This window comes from Panthera leo, chromosome A2 (genome assembly GCF_018350215.1).
Source record: "Panthera leo isolate Ple1 chromosome A2, P.leo_Ple1_pat1.1, whole genome shotgun sequence".
In the NCBI taxonomy this organism is placed as follows: domain Eukaryota; kingdom Metazoa; phylum Chordata; class Mammalia; order Carnivora; family Felidae; genus Panthera; species Panthera leo.
This window is the reverse complement of record NC_056680.1, coordinates 91,969,315-91,987,887: the sequence shown is the minus strand read 5'-3', so window position 1 is coordinate 91,987,887 and position 18,573 is coordinate 91,969,315. Positions and strand designations below refer to the sequence as shown.

General features: G+C 34.7%; 1 protein-coding gene across 1 annotated transcript in view; it reads right to left on the bottom strand.

Annotated features, from left to right (window-relative positions):
- Positions 1–4,348: 4,348 nt before the first annotated feature.
- Positions 4,349–18,573, bottom strand: part of ZNF804B (zinc finger protein 804B) — a 52,823-nt gene continuing 38,598 nt past the window's right edge. The window contains exons 3-4 of the mRNA XM_042927336.1: positions 13,931–14,061; positions 4,349–8,077 (exon numbers count right to left, since the gene is read on the bottom strand). Coding sequence (XP_042783270.1) covers positions 4,405–8,077; positions 13,931–14,061 — 3,804 coding nt within the window. The 3' untranslated portion in view covers positions 4,349–4,404. The remainder of the gene's footprint in view (positions 8,078–13,930; positions 14,062–18,573) is intronic.

The following is an 18,573-nucleotide window of genomic DNA, read 5'->3' as shown; positions in this document are numbered from 1 at the left end:
CAGGCTTTACTACCCCCTAGGTATAGTTGTTTGGCTATAAAACATTTATCGCACAGTGCTATTATCCATAAGGATATTTATAAGACTCGTACAATGTCTCTCTGTAAAATTCCCCATGTATTTTACTATTTTTTGCCCCAACCACAATGTCTCTAGTAAGGCAACAGGTGAGCACTACATGACTGAAGAAATACTCAAGTTTCCATCTTCTTCTTGACTCAGCAACATGTGACAAAATTGATCATCCTCACTTATTTGAATCACTTTCATTACTTGCCTTATATAGTTCTGATTTTTTCCTATGTAACTTGGAATTCCATCATGATCTCATTTCTTAGTTCCTTGAACTGTTACATACACCCTTAGAGTGACCTGGGGCTCAGTCTTTGAAACTTTTTTCCACCCTACCTACCCCTAATAATAGTATTAAAGCTAATGGCTTTTATATACTTACTATGCATTGATGATTCACAAAAGTGTATGTCCTTTTCACACCTCTACTCAAACTTCAGATCCATATTTCCAACTGCCAACTCAATATCTCCACTTCTATAATGACTAGACACTTCACACAGAGTATTTAAGCTGATCCTCTCTTGCTCTGCTCCTCCCAGTGTTCCCATTTCAGTTAACTGTAAATCCACCCATGTGCAAAAACTATTACAGCATTTCTAATTTGTCTCTTTCTCTTACACCTTACACTCAATATGAAGCACATTTTCTTAGCCCTGCTTTCAAAATAAATCTAGTCTTGTACTTCTCAACATTTCCTCCAGACTACTGCTGAGCAAGTCCTTGCCTCTCTTGTCTGCACTCCATCTACTAATTGGCTTCCCTACCCCAAACTTTACTCCCCTGGAGATTAGTCACAATGCAATAGCTGAGTGACCCTAGTAAAATCTAAGATGAATCACGTTTCTCCTATGCCAAAATCCCAGTAGCTTCTCACCTCACAATAAAAGCTAGTCATTAAAATGGTGGACAAGATCTTACAAGATTTTGTTCCACAATTATTTCTATGACCTTATCTCCTATAATTCTCTCCCATGAAACCTTTCCCAGCCAGTGTTTTCCTGTTATTTCTTGAGCATGGTAAGCACACCCAGCAGCTTATTGAAACCTGGTCTTGTCTTAGTCTAGAATGCTCACTCTCTCACATCCTTCAGGTCTTTGCTGAAATACTTTCTCAGTGAAGCTTCCCTGGACTACTCTATTTAAAATAGTGCTTTACCTACTACCCCCCCCGAGTCACTTTATCTGCCTTTCCAATTTATTTTCCTCAGTAGCATTTATCATCATCTTTCATAATATATATTTCACTTGTCCATTCTGGTTTTTGTTGGCATGACTCAACTAGAATTAAACTATATGACATTATGTTCATTAGTTTGGATCATTACTATATCCCCAGCAGTTAGATTACTGTCTAGGATATGGCCCTAGGTATGTATTTGTTGAATAAGAATGAAAATAAAGTGGACAAATGAGAAATAAAATGCTTTTGTATTTGTACTCTTTGTTCTTAATGTACCAGTTATAGTTACCATATAGTTCCTTTTCATAAAACATTATGTTTCACATTTTATTCATAAATACGCCCACTTTTAAATCAGTAATATCTATATTCAACATTCCTCCCATTATAAAAGTAAAGATACTCCAAAGATATTCAAGCTTCTCTTCTATTCTGCATCTTTTCTCAAGGACAATTGATATCATGAGGGCCTCTTTAAGCAATTCTAGTACTCTATGCTGAAATTCTTTCAAACATGAAGATTCAAAATCATTTGTATTGGCCGGGAAATTATTTTCTTGATATGTTCCAAATTCCTCATCCATATTTGTCTTGTAATACTTTGAAAAACTTCCCGCTTAACAGAGAAAGTGTAATGAAATTAGATTTAGGTTACACTGCCATTTTGCTTTGTTAGTTTCATGAGATCATCTGCCCCTACCAGTAAGCACTAAGGAGAAGCAAAAGTATTAACCTCTTTTGATATTTCCAATAAGTGATATATTAAAAAGACATTAACCTAATCTCTGTTCATTTTGATCCACGGATTTATGGCAGTTTAACAATTACTCTGAATGCTTTCCCCATTCAGTTCAGATTGGATTGTTTAAAGGACTAATTTTTTTTCCTGCTTATTCAATATTTATAATTGTAGCTTTCCTCATGTGATGCCACAACTTTTACAATTTCTCACTCTGGGGTACAAGTTATTTTCTCTTTAAATGGTGAAGACTGCTTTACCATAGTTCAAGATAGTATATCCAGTGAACATTTTCATCACTGATGATACAAGACAAAAGTTATTTCCATGCCATCAACTCATATCAATCTATCCTTATTAGTCAAAATGAAGTGCCCAATAGAGGTTCTCTGATCTGAGATTAAATTGTTGCAAAGACAATTACAAAAATTAATCAGGTACTTTCTTTCTCATAATAGGACTTTTAGTGTACTCCCATAATTACTCTGGCTTGGCTCTATGTGAAATTTGTAATCTGTTTTAGGAAATAGTCATCCACATTAATATATATTTTTTTAATCGGCCAGGCCATTTGTCATTTATTTTTATAATAAATATTCTATTTATTTCATTTTACTGGATTCACCTAATGTTTATTAATGTTCTTTTATAATGATTTTTATGAAGTTCCCTGCAAGTATACAGAGGATTTTTTGTTTTTGTGTTTTTGCTATTTGATGCCTTTCTTCCATTTTCTATTCTTTTTAGATAAGTTAGACATTCTCGCTGCCATATCTCAGTCAAAATCCCCATCTTGCAAGTTTCTGGTGATACCTAGGAACTATATATTTTCTTTATGTTACAATTTAAAAATGACATTATCTCCTTTCTCTGTCTCTGTCTGTCTGTCTCTCTCTATTACCAGTATCAAAGATATCCTTTCCTACTATTTACCAAGTATTAAGAATTTATCCTCTCAACTTCATTTTCCTCCTCTGTAGGGAGGAATGATAATGTTAGTCTCAAAATACCTTTGTGAAGATTAAATGGAATAATGTAGACCAGGTGCTTAGCCTGACTCTACATAATAGACACACAATATGCCTTCAATGAGGATAGCTCTCTTTCCTGGGAAGCCCAGGCTGAAGAAGATGCCCATTGCCCATCTCATGCAACAGAAGAGCTGACGTCATCATACACACAGTAGATGGCTGATCACTCCATTTCTGCTTAGTTGATTTTCTCTGAAACCCATGTTTATGCGAAACGTGCAGTCACATGAGTTTGTCTTTCATTTTAAGAATATAAAATAATAAATTTAACTGGGGGGCCATTTAGAATAGTGATGCAAGAAATGCAGATTCTGTGGACCAAGAAAACATTCTGAATAAGTTAAAAATATTTAAGATCATTTGCCAAATTACATTAATGGTGATTTTATTCATCACCATTCAATGTATTTTACTGATATATCTACTACAATTGAGTAAAATGCACAAAATTATTTATAAGATTTTCTCAATGACTATGATGTAAAAATTCTGACATTTCCAAACTTTTACCTCTCTACTTACACATACTATTGGCTGAACCCAGTAAGATTTCTGAGTAGAAGAATAAAGAAAACTTAATATTTTAGTCCCTGTAGTATTTGAAATAACCAATATATTTAAAATCTTGAGTATGTTTTATTTTTTATTTTGCATTATCAAATATTAATGCTAGCTTATATATGTTTTCTTATACCAAAATTATTAAACATTCTTAATTTTAGATATTGGTGACTCTTACAGTTACAAAATTTTCTTAACACAGATGTGTATGAAATGAAAATAACCCAGTTTCTCCAGAAACTCCACAATACAATGTGTGTGAAGATTGTTTTTCATTGAAGAGTAGCTTCCAACTTGAATCAATCATTTCCTATGAAAATATAAATCATTTTGATTGAAACAGATTATATTGATTGAAAGCCTAGACAATAGTTAACCATAGGAATTATTTCTCTGATGTCTTAGTATTGTCTGATGCATACAAACCAAATGTGCAATTCACTCACTTGCTCAACACCCCCTAGAACATACAATATTACGTTCCATTTGATTGTTTTGTAATATCAATGATTTGCCTGAATGTTTTCTGTTATCATTTTATAACATTATATGAGAACTCCTCCAAACAGACCCTTAATGCTTTTCCCTCTACCGTCCAGCAAGTTATTTTCAATTTGCTCTGTTATTTATGCAGGTTAAAAGATATTCTTAAAATGCTCCTATTTTAGTATTGGCAATTCAGTTCTTACATGTATATACTAGTCACATTTTGAGTGGCACCAATATTTTAAATCTTACAATAGTCATACCACTTTAAATATATCATTTTGTAGGTAGTGACAATTTGTTTTATTTAGCCACAAGAGGGGCTTCGACACCTATCGGTTCAAGTGCGTTGGTACATTTAAGGCCTCTTTCACTCCGTTTAACTGCTGCATCTGACTGGAGCAAGAATGGTGGCAAAGATCTTGACCTTGAAACACTGGTTGGATTAAAGGATTCAAGTGGATGATAGAAGCCGTGGCTGGGTTTAAGTGAGGGCCAAACAATGCGGGGATCAATGCGGCCGAGGGCAGGGGCTGCAGCGCGATGTGCGGTGGGTGGAAGGGGGCAGCAGTGACCAAATGCAGCGGGTGACCCGCTAAGAAAGTGGGGTGTGCGGGGATGATGGTCGGAGTCAGAGGTGACAACGTGAACGGCGTAAAATGTGGCTGGGAAAGAGGATGTAGGTGAGCTATAGGGAGGGGACCACCATGGGAATTTATGGAGGCAGAAACAGCAAAATGCTGCAGGAAGGTGTGGTGGATGGTGGTGATGGAGGTGCGCTGGTGAACTGGTACCGTCTGGACCGCCGAGGCCGGAGAGAAGGCAGTGGGCCCCGAGGCAGGCACAACTCGAAGATGCTTTGAGAGGAGCTGTTTCTGCACGTGCTGCTGGGCTTGTAGCTGTAAGAGCTTATATTTATCTATTTCATCAGGAGAAAATGTTATTGGCTGCTGAATTAAGGGGGGAGAGCTAGATTTATGGCACACTTCTAATTCATCTTCTATTTTGTCATGCTTCTGCAAAGTTCTGTCAGAGTAAGAGTTTATATTCCCCTCTACGTGATTCATATGCATGCTTACATCCTGTAAGTCAGGATTTATTTGGTCCTCTTTGGTCTCTGTGGAATCGGTAACACCAGTATATCTATTAGATGGAAAAGCACCAGGGAAATCATTTGGTAGTGGGTCACGGCTTTGAATAAAATGTTGGACTTCGCTAATTAAAGGTTTTACTGGTTCTTTTGTTGTTGGGTTCTTTTTCATGTTTGGTGACTGTGAATCTGCTACTACATGAATTATACCTTTAGAAAGGTGGTTATCACAATCAGGATCTACTAAAACATGAAAATTGTTTGTCTGTGAACTTTTGACTTTGTCTTTCTCAATAGTTCTTTGAATTGTAGTGCCTTTATCAATTCTCTGTTTACTTGTGTTCTGTGTTTTTTCAGACAAAGGCAGTGCAGGTCTGTTACAGCCCAGTGGCGTGAATTGAATTGTGCATTGAATTTGTGAATGAGCCTCTGATTCATTTTCACAATTCTTTGAAGAGACCTCAAAATTAGTTGATTGTTCCTGACACCTCTTGGCTTGCACTCTTTCTAAAAGGCTTTTGGCTGTCAGGGGTGTCCTCTCTCCTTCTGTAATGGCCAACTCTGTGCTTTCTAAAGGGCTGGTAGAACAATTTCTTAGAAGGCAGCTGATATTCCCAGAGTTATACTGCAAGGATTTTACTTTTCCTAGGTCACAAATACGAGGGCTGTCCAACGACTCTTGACTTCTCTCATTTTTACTTAAGCAATAAATTCTCTCTCTTGAGTAAGAGCCCAATCTGCTGTGCTGAGGTCCCTGGCAGTTTGGTGCTTCTTCACTATTTCCAGAACAGGAAACCTGTGAGCTAGGATCACAATGGGCGATTCTCCTGGATTTGGGCCCTGAAAACTGCTGTTGATTTTTGCCCAGTTTATATCTTTCTCTGCACCGACTGTATCTATGTTTTGAGAATTTTTCATTCTTAAAGGATTCCCACAATCTGTAGTTGCGGTCTCTCTGTATTTCAGACGGCAGGCAGGTGCTCTTTGCTAACTCCTCAGACACGCAGAGGCAGTTCAGGTTTTGGTGTCTCCCTTTGTGCCTTTCAGCTGGGTTGTGTTCTCTTTTACAAAAGTACAGCAAATTGCCTCTGCCCTTGTCGCTGGACTTATGAACTGAACAAGTAGCTCTCAAGCTGGCTGTGCTGCCAGGGTATGTGTCTGAAGGGCTAGAAGTTCGATTCAGAGACAACTTTGGAGAGTTTCTCTTATAAGTTTGGTTTCTACATCTAGAAACCCTGCTGGTCATGCTGATGTGGTTCCTATTCACAATTACACTAAAGTCCTTCCCATGATCACTATGACCCCTCACTGGGTAAGGACTAGAATTCCAGGTAAATTGATTTGCATCTTCAAAATCTGAATGAGGATCGCAAGGTATCAGTTTTGGTTCTTTAGTCCTAGAGATGTAAGGAGAAAAAGATAGGCCCTCATTTACATCATTTAGAACTACCCTTTGGCAGCTTTGCCAATGGGTCCTTGAAGGTTCCTTAAGTCCATTATCACTATTATCATTGTTTTCTACACATTTCTTTAGAGAGATATCAAGGAAAGCAGGCACTTCAGGATTTTTCATTTCCAAATCACTTGCACTAAAATTATCTTTACTCATATTTGGCTCAGAATCACTGTAGCCCGAATTACATTTTCTCCGGAAACTTTCCCAATCTGGATTAGCTATCATCATCTTTGGTTTCAGAGATTGATCATTTTCTTGGATCAATTTCTGTTGGTCTTTGATTAAACCTGAGACTTGGCTCTCTATTGTAGTCTTCATTTCTGAGGGCTCCTTAATCAATTCTCTTTTTAAGTCCTCTGAATCACGGTCACTCTTTGTGTTCCGAGAAAGCTTAAAATCAAAATATAATGGGTTGCATCCGTAAGAGATACAGGGCTCCGTTTTTGTAAAGAGCAGAAGTTCCGTGGGCCACTGGAGAGTGGTGTGGCCATCCTTACTTTGTACATGGAGAAAAGGCAATGGTTTAGACTTCACGTCATGTGGACATGCTTCTCTTACAAGCCTTGTTGCATTTTTGCCAACTCTTTCTGTTTCATCTAAAGATTTTTCTCTCTTCTCCATTCTGGAGTTGGGATTCAGATGCACTGTACTGTTTTGTTTACTTGGCTCCAGTGATGGAAACTCATCCAGACATTCAAATATCCTGGCATCACTGTGCCTGTAAATGTTTGGTGAGCTGGAGGAAGCATTTGCTTGGCATGAGTGATTAATGCAGTTTTCTGAAGTGTTCTTCGGTGTACCTCGAATTTCTTTTTCTCTGCTGCAAGGAGTAAAAGCCACATCTGAAAGATGAATATTAGATTTAGAGAATGAAGCATGAATGCCAATCGAATCTTCCAGTGTTTCATCAATAGAGTCATTTTTGTCTTGCACGATTTGAGAGCTGATGGAAAAGGTATTGTGTAAAACATGTTCCAGATGGCTTGGTGTGATGTTTATATCTTTTTCCTTAGTAAGAGGTACGTCCTCACTTGCAAACCTGCGGCACTTACATTTCTCTGCAGTTTCTTTTGCTTTATAGCTGGGGGACTTGTTACAATCGTGTGTTTCTTCTGTGTTCTCACTAAAAACTGATGCTGAAGACTCTAATTTTAGATGTACTTTTTTGGAAAAAGAAAATGATACTCCTGTCCTGTGATTTGCATTGCTGAGGTCTGAAGATGTCTGTGGTACCCGGTTTCCGAATAAATAACGTCTGTCCATTGGTAACTGGTGTCGATTTTGCATGGTGGGCCGCTGTTTATCAGAAATGCTTCTGGGGAGATTCTTTCCTTTAAGGAGAAGAGTGCTCTTCATGCACGATACCTTTCTGCCATTCTTAACTGGGAAAATTCCTTGCTGGAGTTGCTTTTCTATGGCTACCCTGGGAGCTTTGTATGCTGGTCCATTTCCAGAAACACTGTAGACACAATAAATATTTAAATGATTAAGACATTAGATTTGAAAACTCATGTATACGTGAACATTTCTTAGTGTTTCTATGATGAGTTATGCTGTCTACAAACTATGTCTATTGGAATATCACCATTTCACTGTGTTTATATAACTCGGTATATCTATGTTTCATAGAGGCCATTTCTAAAATGCATCACTTAAATGCGCTCTTTTGAAATTAGCAAGAAGCAATAATAGGTGGATATCTATGCTAGTGCTGCAAAAGAAAATAAAGTATTGCATTTACATCCCAATATATGTCCTGCAGAACCTATCAGTTTTTTTGGAAATATAGATTTAACATTCTTTCACAAGGAGTTTTTCAATCAGTGACCTCCCATTAAATAAGAAATAAAATGGAATTAAAAGTCACTTCCAAAATGTAAAAATATATTTTTAATGTCATTTTTTGTATAAGTGCTACCATTTCATAATTTTTGTTGCCTCGGTTTTAAAATTTCTTCATGTTTGCTTACTTTGGAAAAGTGTGACTATTTCTTTCTCCATGACTTATCACCATTTTGACCAATTATAACAAATGCATAAAAAAGTAACACACATTTACAAGCCATCTCAGTATCTCAATTATTTGAAATCTTTTCTTTTGCATCTTCCTCACCCAAATACTTTCTTTCTACCTTTCCTGCATACATTTGTTTTATCTTTTAACAGCTTTTGTAAAGACTATTCATTCTGCTGAGCTTAATTTGTGATTCAATCTGAGAACTAGAAATAGCAATACACCGAAGAGATGAAACTCTTTAGATTAAAATTGTCTCTTCTATGTTTACCTTAAAACCTCTACTACAAAACAAGGTTTGGGCAGAGGTGGGATGGTGGAAGGCAACAGAAAACACATCATTTATCTGATCTTTTGCTTTGAGATGGCTTTCTTTTCCTTCTCCTTTTCTTTATCCACATGCTTGGATATGTGTTTGTTTGCTTCTTTCTAGTTTAGATTTTTATTTTATTGTATTCATTCATTTGTTACTTGAGTAAAGAATACTAATAAACTGGTATCTTTTCCATACATAGCTTAACTTCTAATGGAGAGGTATGTTTTCTGAGCCCTTTTCTGAGAAGTTCTTTCTTGTTGCCTTCACCTATGACTGATTTGGCCAATCAGCACAGAACTCTGGAATCCCATTCCTCTTGTCCACCAAATCTCATATATATAAAACCTTGGTTTGCGATAATAATTCATTCCGAAAACATGCTTGTAATCCAAAGCAATTGTATATCAAAGCGAATTTTAGGAACCATTGGCTCAGTTGTTATCATGTGACAGTTGGCATCAGGTACTACTCCTATTGAAAGACACTGCTTGTTTATCAAGTCAAAACTCATTAGAAATGTTTGCTTGTCTTGTGGAATACTTGTAGAACAAGCTGCTTGCAATCCAAGGTTTTATGGTACTTTGCTTCATTGTCTTTACATGTTTAATATCACAGAAAAATACTTACTAATCCTCCTTTTATTCATTTTTGAAAGGAATCTGTTGTGCACTTGTGTGATTTGTAATTTTCTTTTTCATTTATATATATTTATAATATTTACAACTTACATTTTTATTGTAAGTACTATCCACAATATATTGTTATTTTAGATTATATATATATATATATACATATATATATGTATATATGTATATATATATATATATATATATATTCATATATTAGATGACATATATATATATAACATTTTTACCAGACCAGAGTTACAGATTGATTTCTTGGGTTAATTTTCACTAGTACTGTTGGGCACTTTCAATTCAATTTCTTTAGCTCAGTTGTATTTTCTTCTCTGATTTCTCTGATTATTGCTTCTTCTCTGTCTTAGCTTTTTATGCTGGAATCTATATGTTAAATATGTTGGCGTTCATGAATATATCTTTTAGGTCTTATTATTTATCTCAATACTTTAGTGTCTTTAGTCTGTTTCTCTAGTTCAGAAGGAATTTCTTGTTTTTAATTTCTGTTTTACTCTTTCAATTTTTTACAATATCCAATATTTCATTTACTATGCTCATATGGATTTTAATTTATCATAGTTTCAGCCACCATTCACTTTTTAACAATTTCAGATTGTTCCTTCTTCATAAACAAATTTAGAATTATACTGGTCCCTTGAATCTTGTGGAAAATAAATTCAGAAAATTTTCAGTAACTGTTCCATAATGAAAACTTTCTTCTTACTCATTACATTAATCTTCTTTTTGTGAATCATTTTTTTATGTTCTTTAGAGAGGTTGTTGAGGCATTTTGATATGAGGAATGGAAAGGAACACACTAAGATAGTGTATGGCTTATTCAGTATTTCTTTCAAACAGAAAGGAAAATAGAAAGCAGAGAGGTTAACTGTAGTTACTGGTCTTTTAAAATGCCTGCAGTCTGGGGATAGAAGGGTAAGGGAGCAGAAAGATCTGCAGCTCAGAATTTTGCCTCAGTGTTAAAGAGTTTCTTTTCCATATTTAGTAGCCACACTTTTGATTAAGTAGGAGCTATACTTCTGTTAAGTTACCTTCTCTAGGAATGGCAATTAATCTGATATTATCTGCACTTAGAAATTATTTCAAAAGCCTGGTGTTTGGATATTAGCATTCTGCTTCTATGATTCCATTATGACACAGATATGTTACCATTTTTATATTATCTACCTATATTTTTTCCTCAATAATATTTTTTTTTCTTATTATCCTGGCACTGTTTTGTGTATTTTCTTGCTTTGATTTATGTTAGTCTAAATGTTCTTTTCTGTATGGTTGTTTTATGTGACAATTTATCTCTCTAATGTGCAAGCTTCTCCCTTTTATATTCTTTTCAATATTTTTAATCATCTTTACTCATTGTTTTTATATTATATTTTGCTCTTCTTGTCCTTAATTTTTGTTCTTACTGTATAATCCAATCTACATTTATGATTATATTTTTTCACAAGTTGTAGCATTTTATCCTCATTATTAATCTTTTCTACCTCTAGGGTTTATGCTTTAAACTGTTTATCTCATTGCTTTCTAAACTTTAAGTTCCCTTATCATAAATCTAGTTAATTTTTGTATTTTGGAAAATCCCAATTTTATATCTTTGTGGTTTTCAATTCTATTATTTTAATACTACTTTATGCCTTTTAACATAATTAAAGTTTAATTTTTATAGTTATGTCCTTACTTACAATTTCACTGTTTTCTCTAGAACTTTCTTTAATTTATTTCTATATTGTCTACCTAATTATTTTTTATTTATAATAAAAAAGTGACTATAAAGTTAGCCCCTTCATACTTATTAATAGATTGTCCATTCTAATAGGTCTCCCCAAATTCTAATTCTTGACAAATAAAAACATGCACTATTTAATTATCTTCTTGTAAAAGAATACTTTCCAGCCAGGCAACAAAACATATCAAATATGTTTGATGCATATTTTCTTTAAATGATATAACATGATCCATCTCTTATATTCTCAGAATCAGTGATCTTATAATTTTTTTTAATTTGGAAAAAATGTCCATATCAATATGCACTATACTTAGATTTATACATGTAGAAGTTTACAAACCGAATGACTCTTCACCCCCATGCAGTAACTGGGCTTGCTAAGGAAACAGGTTGGGCTGAATTTCCCAAGAAATGGCCAAAGTTGATTGTCCTTTATAAGATTCATCAATAGTTTTCTGCCATCATTTTTTTTTCATCAGTCCAACTGCAATATTCTTACCACTAGTAAATTCTCCTCTCTTCTCCATAGAAATCATAGGAGAATGTTCTTGTTATGTGCACCATCCTACTGAGAAGACCTTGTTATGAGAATCATGGACAGAGAAAGGTTGTTTAGGAGAGGAATACAGATAATTTTTTTTCTTTTTCATTTTATTTCTTACTTTCATTTTTCAAGTAAGCTGCCAAAATGAAAATATTAAATAATTCTATTAAGTGACTTCCCTTAGGCCATGAGGCTGCTTAAGCAAAAAGAACAATTATCTGGAGCGCAGAGGACAGGTAGCAGCAAAAAATGTAATAATTTTCCTAGTTCCATGTTTTGCATGTGGAAAGCTTAACACCTATCATTTCCCTAACAATATGAGGGAAAAACAAACAAACAAACAAACAAACAGAACCTAGAAAGTCTGTCTATCCTATAAGGAATGGGCTTGAGTTTGTGTTTGTTTAGTTAATATGATTTTCAGCTCAACTTTAATCGAGTAGAATTTTTCATTTGTTTTAATTTGGAAAACACTTAATGGGTAGCATGGCAAACTCAGAATTTTTAAACAGAAGCATCATCATCATCATCACTATCACTATACCTCCCACAGGAAAATAAAGAAATGTAGAAGCATGACAACTTTCCAATAATAAAAAAGGATATATGTTTATTAAGGCTACTAAGATTTTTTGTTGCATGGACTGAAAGGACCTATCTAAAGGTTGTCTCTCTACAGTAAGATTTGCCCCCTCTTTTATATTCTCATAATAATCTCATAATAAATCACTCAAGAATTAACATATTCCCCACATTTTTTTCCCTACATGCTACCATAATTATCATTAGACATTTCCTTCTCAGTCCTATTTTGACAAGGACAGTTTGATATCTTATTGACACTGTGTTCGAATAGCATAAGATCCTCATTGTATTGGCCAGTGGAAAGCTCAGTACCAGATGTGGGTCCCATTTCTATGACTGTGTAGGAGCTCAGGGCATACATTTTTATATTAACCTCACCTCTGGATACATGTTTTTTCCAAACTTCATTGTTTCCTTATACCAAATTTCTCACTTATTTTTAATAGGATTATCTCCTATGTATTTTCTTGAGTTAATTAAATTATTCTAAGATAGTGGTACAAATACCTAAATATGTGTAAGGTAAACACTATGTTTTTACTCATAAATTGATCCTTAAAACAAATGTTTTCCTAGAATCAAATTTGAGGTCTAATATATTATGGTACTCAATTATTTGAGTCATTCATTCTCAAATTTATTGCATTTTGTTTTTCATTTCAACAACAGGGGTTTAAATTGTGGCACAGAGCTATAAATTTCACAATTCACTAGGTTGCTGCCAACTGCATTAATTAGCTACGTTAGGTGTTTTACATTATGATTCATATGAACACAAATCACAATGTGCAAACTTAATTGAGTTCCAGGTAACAATCTCCTCACTTGGAAACATTCAGCAGTTCCAAGCTCATGAAAAACAGCTATTTTTCAGCTACAAGAATGTATTAGTATAATGCATGTTATAATTATCAATTTAAATAGCAGGGTGTGGTAAATTTAACTGCATTCACTACATCATTTTTTTTTTTTTTTTTTTTTTTTGTCATCCAGACAATGATAAGTGTCATTTATTCTAGGTTCAGGTATGTACAGGGAAATGCAGAGAAGATTTATTTCCTCCCCAGATAGATGCACTGTTACTTAAGGTTTTTAAAATTATTATTACAAAAAAATAAACAAAATAAACATTATTACAAAACTTAAAATAATTACTAAAAAGCTCTATGGGCCCATTTAAATCAGCTGGATAGAATAAGTGCCAGTACGTGAGAATCATTCTTAGATCATTTCATGAAATAGCACATAAAATTAACAACATTGGGAAGGAAAAAAGTCAGATACCAAAGTAACTAATTTATTAGCCTTTAACTATTAAAACATTTACCCTCAAGCATGTCTTTTGATTAATTATAATTTGCTTCCGTGTGACAGTAAATCAAGTAAATTTATCTTGACATTTCCCCAATGATTGAATAGACCTTTTTTTGGAAGAGAGTTTTGAACCATCTGAGATACCTCTAATTCTTACCATTCAGACTGTTGCCTTAACTCAGCCAGCTGGTGAAGCCGTTTAAGTGCTTTTTCTTGTTTCTTCTCATCTTTCCATGACTTGGAAGCTACATTTCGAGCAAACTCCCGTTGCTTTAATTCTTTCAGTCTCTATGGACAAAGAAGAAAAACAGAAAGGGTACTATAAATAATATCTTTTCTACCTGTAAGTCTCCTTATTAAACTTTGTCTTGGGTGCACAGGTGACTTTCTGGATAGAGAGGGCAAAGCACTATTTCCATGGGTGTTCTTCTCTTCTCCAAGATAAAGTTAGTTGTCAACTGGCTTATTTATCAAAGCTTGTCACAATCACTACAGAAATGTCCTGCCCAGTGCTTTTTGGGACCACTGTGGCTACATAACTGCAATCATTTATGTGTCTGTGAAAACATAAATGGCAGAACGTGTGATATATGAATGAGGGTGAAGGGAGAAGAGGTTATGGGGTGCACTTTCCTCTCCCTACTGCCCACAGTCCTCTCACTTGTGAAACATGCTTAGTCTTATTCATGCAAATTGATACTATTAAATATACTGGGTGAAATGAGCTTGTTTGATTTAAGAACATCTATTATTGGGAAAGATTCAGTTCAAAGCTTTAATGAGTGATTCTTAACTCTTTTTTTTTTTTTTTTCCTGGTGGAGGTATTTATCCAATGCAGATTTCTATATTGTATCCAGGAGGATAAAGATAGGTCAGGATTTAAACTCAGGGAAGATGGTTGCTTGGCTTTGCTTGATTTAAATTAACCTACCACTTCTTTTAATTAATCTTTTCTCTAAAACAATTGACTTACATGCAAATTGGATGTTACTCATTACCTGTTGGGATTTCTACTTCAGAATTTGCCATTAAGCACACCCATTGATATCGAACAAATTGAGAAACAGCCACAATCAAATGAGCATCTTAAAGTTTGGCATTTAATCCTGAATTGAGAATATATTTGAAGATTAGTCTCTCTTAACTAAATTATTTTAAACTGTCTGAAATCTATACCCATTCAATTTGTTTTCATTTTCCAAATCAAGTCTAGAAGATATTTCCCAGGAATGGCAAAAACCACATAGCTATCAAGTGAGGTTATAATGCTGTACTAGAATACTGCCCACCCATGAAGTGAGGGTACAACCTTTAATGGTCATTAATGTTGTTCCTGAAAGGGAACATACTTCTGTGAGATGGTGGCCAGATAACCACACCTGGGCTAAGTATCTGAAGAAGGAGGCAAGACCAACCTTTCAAAGAGATAATATTCTAAGCCCAATGAACAAGAGTTTCACAGAACTAGAAGCAGCCACAGGGGCAATAGTGGAGCCAATCTGAATTCAATTTTTGACAAATGCCTCACAGGCTTAAAAAAAAAAAAAAACAGAAAATTTCAAGAATTAAAATTGTGGCCCATGTGTTTTAAACAAAAAAAGGATCAACAGTTCTCTGGAGTCGATAAATAGCAGAGTGTCTAAACCTTAAGGGATAGGCATGGTCAGAAGACAGAGAGAGGGTTTTAAAATCTCCGTTACTACTTTTCCTCCTACTCACACTTCCTCAGCCCCCATATACATAATAATCTAGTCTTCCAGTGAAAGCTTGCCTTGTGAGCAAAGACCTTTTGGAAATTGTTCTACACAATTTAAGGGCCCACATAAAATGAAGTTCAACTGTGTCAAAGAGAGAATATGGCTACATAAGTAAAGAGCAGAGAGATTGTTTTTTTTTCTTTACTCTGTTACTACAGAACATAAAATACTCTATTATATGTATGTGTATATATATATATATATATATATATATATATATATATATATATATATATTTAATTTTTTTAAATGTTTATTCATTTCTTGAGAGAGAGAAAGACAGAGCATGAGTGGGGAGGGGCAGAGAGAGAGGGAGACACAGAGCCCGAAGCAGGCTCCAGGACCTGAGCTGTCAACACAGAGCCCAATGAGGGGCTTGAACCCACAGACCGTGAGATCATGACCTGAGCCGAAGTCGGATGCTTAACCGACTGAGCCACTCAGGTGCCCTAAAATACTCTATATTATATTTAATATTTGATATGACTTGTATGTAAAACCTGAATAGCCTAGGAGAGGAAATTTGTTCATTTACTCACATCTGACACTTTACTCTCATTATTGGAATTTTGTTTGAAACTTCCAGGTATAACTCTCTTTCTTTAGTCCCCTAGTTTCCAGGGCTGCACCTTTAACTCTGAGTTATAGAAATGAGTGAAAATTCTGTCTTACTCACCCAACAACAAATATTGTCAACTACTACTATATAACAAGGATATAAAGTTGTCAAATCAGTAATTTTCCCTTCAGGAGATACAGACAAGGGAAGAGGTATTTTCACAAGATAGTTTTGTTTCTCAATAGGGGTGGACACAAGATGTGTTAGAAGCATATAGGAAAAGTTAAGATAGAAGGGGGTGGGTACAGATTTATTGTGTTAAGGAAGTCAGCCAAGTTAACATGTGTCTAAGGAACACAGAAAACTAGAGGAGATTTTGTTTAATGACATCTAGCCATAGATTTGGCTTAGCAAATGCTGAGTGCACAAGGCTGCACAGAGGGGAAAAAAAACAAAACAGAGAGCTACAGAGAGATCCCGTCAAATTTTCAGCATACTGAATTGCAGCACATGTATATGAAAAAACTACTCCAAGCCAAGAAAAGGGCCACCTGAAAGAATTAATGGCATCAGCGCCTGGCATGCATATAGGGTCAGGAAGAGTTTTCTCACCAACAAAATGGAACAAACCCACAGGACACTGAGTATAGAATTCATGGAAATCTTGCCTCAGTAGAGAATAATTTGCTGTGGATTGAGCATTACTTTGGATTTGCCTAACGAATCATAAAAGCAAGAGCTACAAACATAAATCTGACCATAAGCAACTTAACTGCATTTCAGAACCAAATTTAAAGAAATTTATAGAAATACAAAAATATTCAGCAACAACAAGGAAAAAATTAATAACATCTGACATGCAATCAAAGATTAAGATCAAAGATTATCAAGAAAGCACGAACTAAAATGAGGAAATAATCAAGACCAATACAGAACCAATACAGAGGCTAGAGTTGGCAGAAAAGTACATTAAGACAGTTATAACTGTATCTTCTGTGCTCGAAAAGTAGATAAGAGATGATTGTCAACTGGACAATTATGCAGTTAGAGTCTCTGAAGAAGGAGGAGGGAATATTTGAAAATATAATGGGTGGAAATTTCCAAATTTCCTGAAAACCCACAGATCTCCCAACATCTCAAGTGCAAGTAACATGAAGAAAACTATCCCAATGCTTGTTATTATCAAATTTTTAAAAATCAGTCAAAAAAGTGGAATTTTTAAAAGCACCTCAAGGGAAATGACACATTCCTGCACAGAACAAAGAGTAGGATGGCAAAAGAATTCTTCTTGGAAACAATACAAGTGAGAATACAGGGGAGCAGCACATTTAAATTCATGGAAGAAAATTAAAAACTTCTCGGAATAAAATTTTATACTTTGTGAAAATATCTTTTCAAATGAGGTGAAATAAAGATATTTTAAGACATGAAACACTGAAAGAATTCCTCAGCGCACCCCCAGGATAAGAAATGTTAAAGAATATCCCTGGGCAAAAGGAAAATAATACCAGATAGAAATGTGTGATTACACAAAAGAGCAAACACCAAAAATAATAACTACAGGATAAATAAGACATATTTCTTAGTGTTTAAATGTACTTAGACCATTTAAGCAAAACAAGTAGCTATGTTTGGGGCAATTTATAACAAATTATACATAAAATGTTTGTCAACAATAGCAAAAAATCCAAGAAGGAGAAATATGTTGAAAGGTCTTATTCAATACTGAACTGGTAGAATAACAATTGAAGGCGGATTGTGATAAGAAGTGGACAATATGGCAACCATTAGTCTAATAAAACAAAGTGGTTTAGCTAATAGGATAACAAAGAAGGTAAAAGGAAATCATTACATCTACTCAATCCAAAAGAAGGTAGAAAAAAGTAAAATAGGAAGGTAAAATAGATGGGACAGTTACAAAACAAACAACAAGATAACAACTAAAATCTAAATACATCATTAATCAAATTAAATATAAATGGTTAAACAAAACACTGGAATTGAAAGTTAGAGAGTATCAGTTTGGATTAAAAAGTGAGCTCCAATTATATGTTGATTATAAAAACAAACTTTAAAATACAGCTACAATGGGTTAAAAAAATATAAAAAGATTTACCATGTCAACACCAGTGAAATAAAGCTGGCAGGACTCTATCACTATAAAGCAAAGAAGATTCTAGAGCAGATATACTATTAGGAATAAAAAAAGGGCTATTTCATAATGATATGGAGTAAATAAATCAGAATGACAAGATAAGCCTAGATGTTTCTACGTCTAATAACAAAGCTTCAAAATACACAAAGCAAAAGATAAAACTGCAAGGAGAAAAAGTTAAATCCACAATTATAATAGGAGTTTTTAATGGCCTTCCACCAAACAGAATGCTAATCGCAGATATATATTTCTGGAAAAGGTTACACCGAGGTGACCAAAGCTCTTAAAAAAAGACCCTTCCAACAATTGATTTGTCTAATGAAAAGAG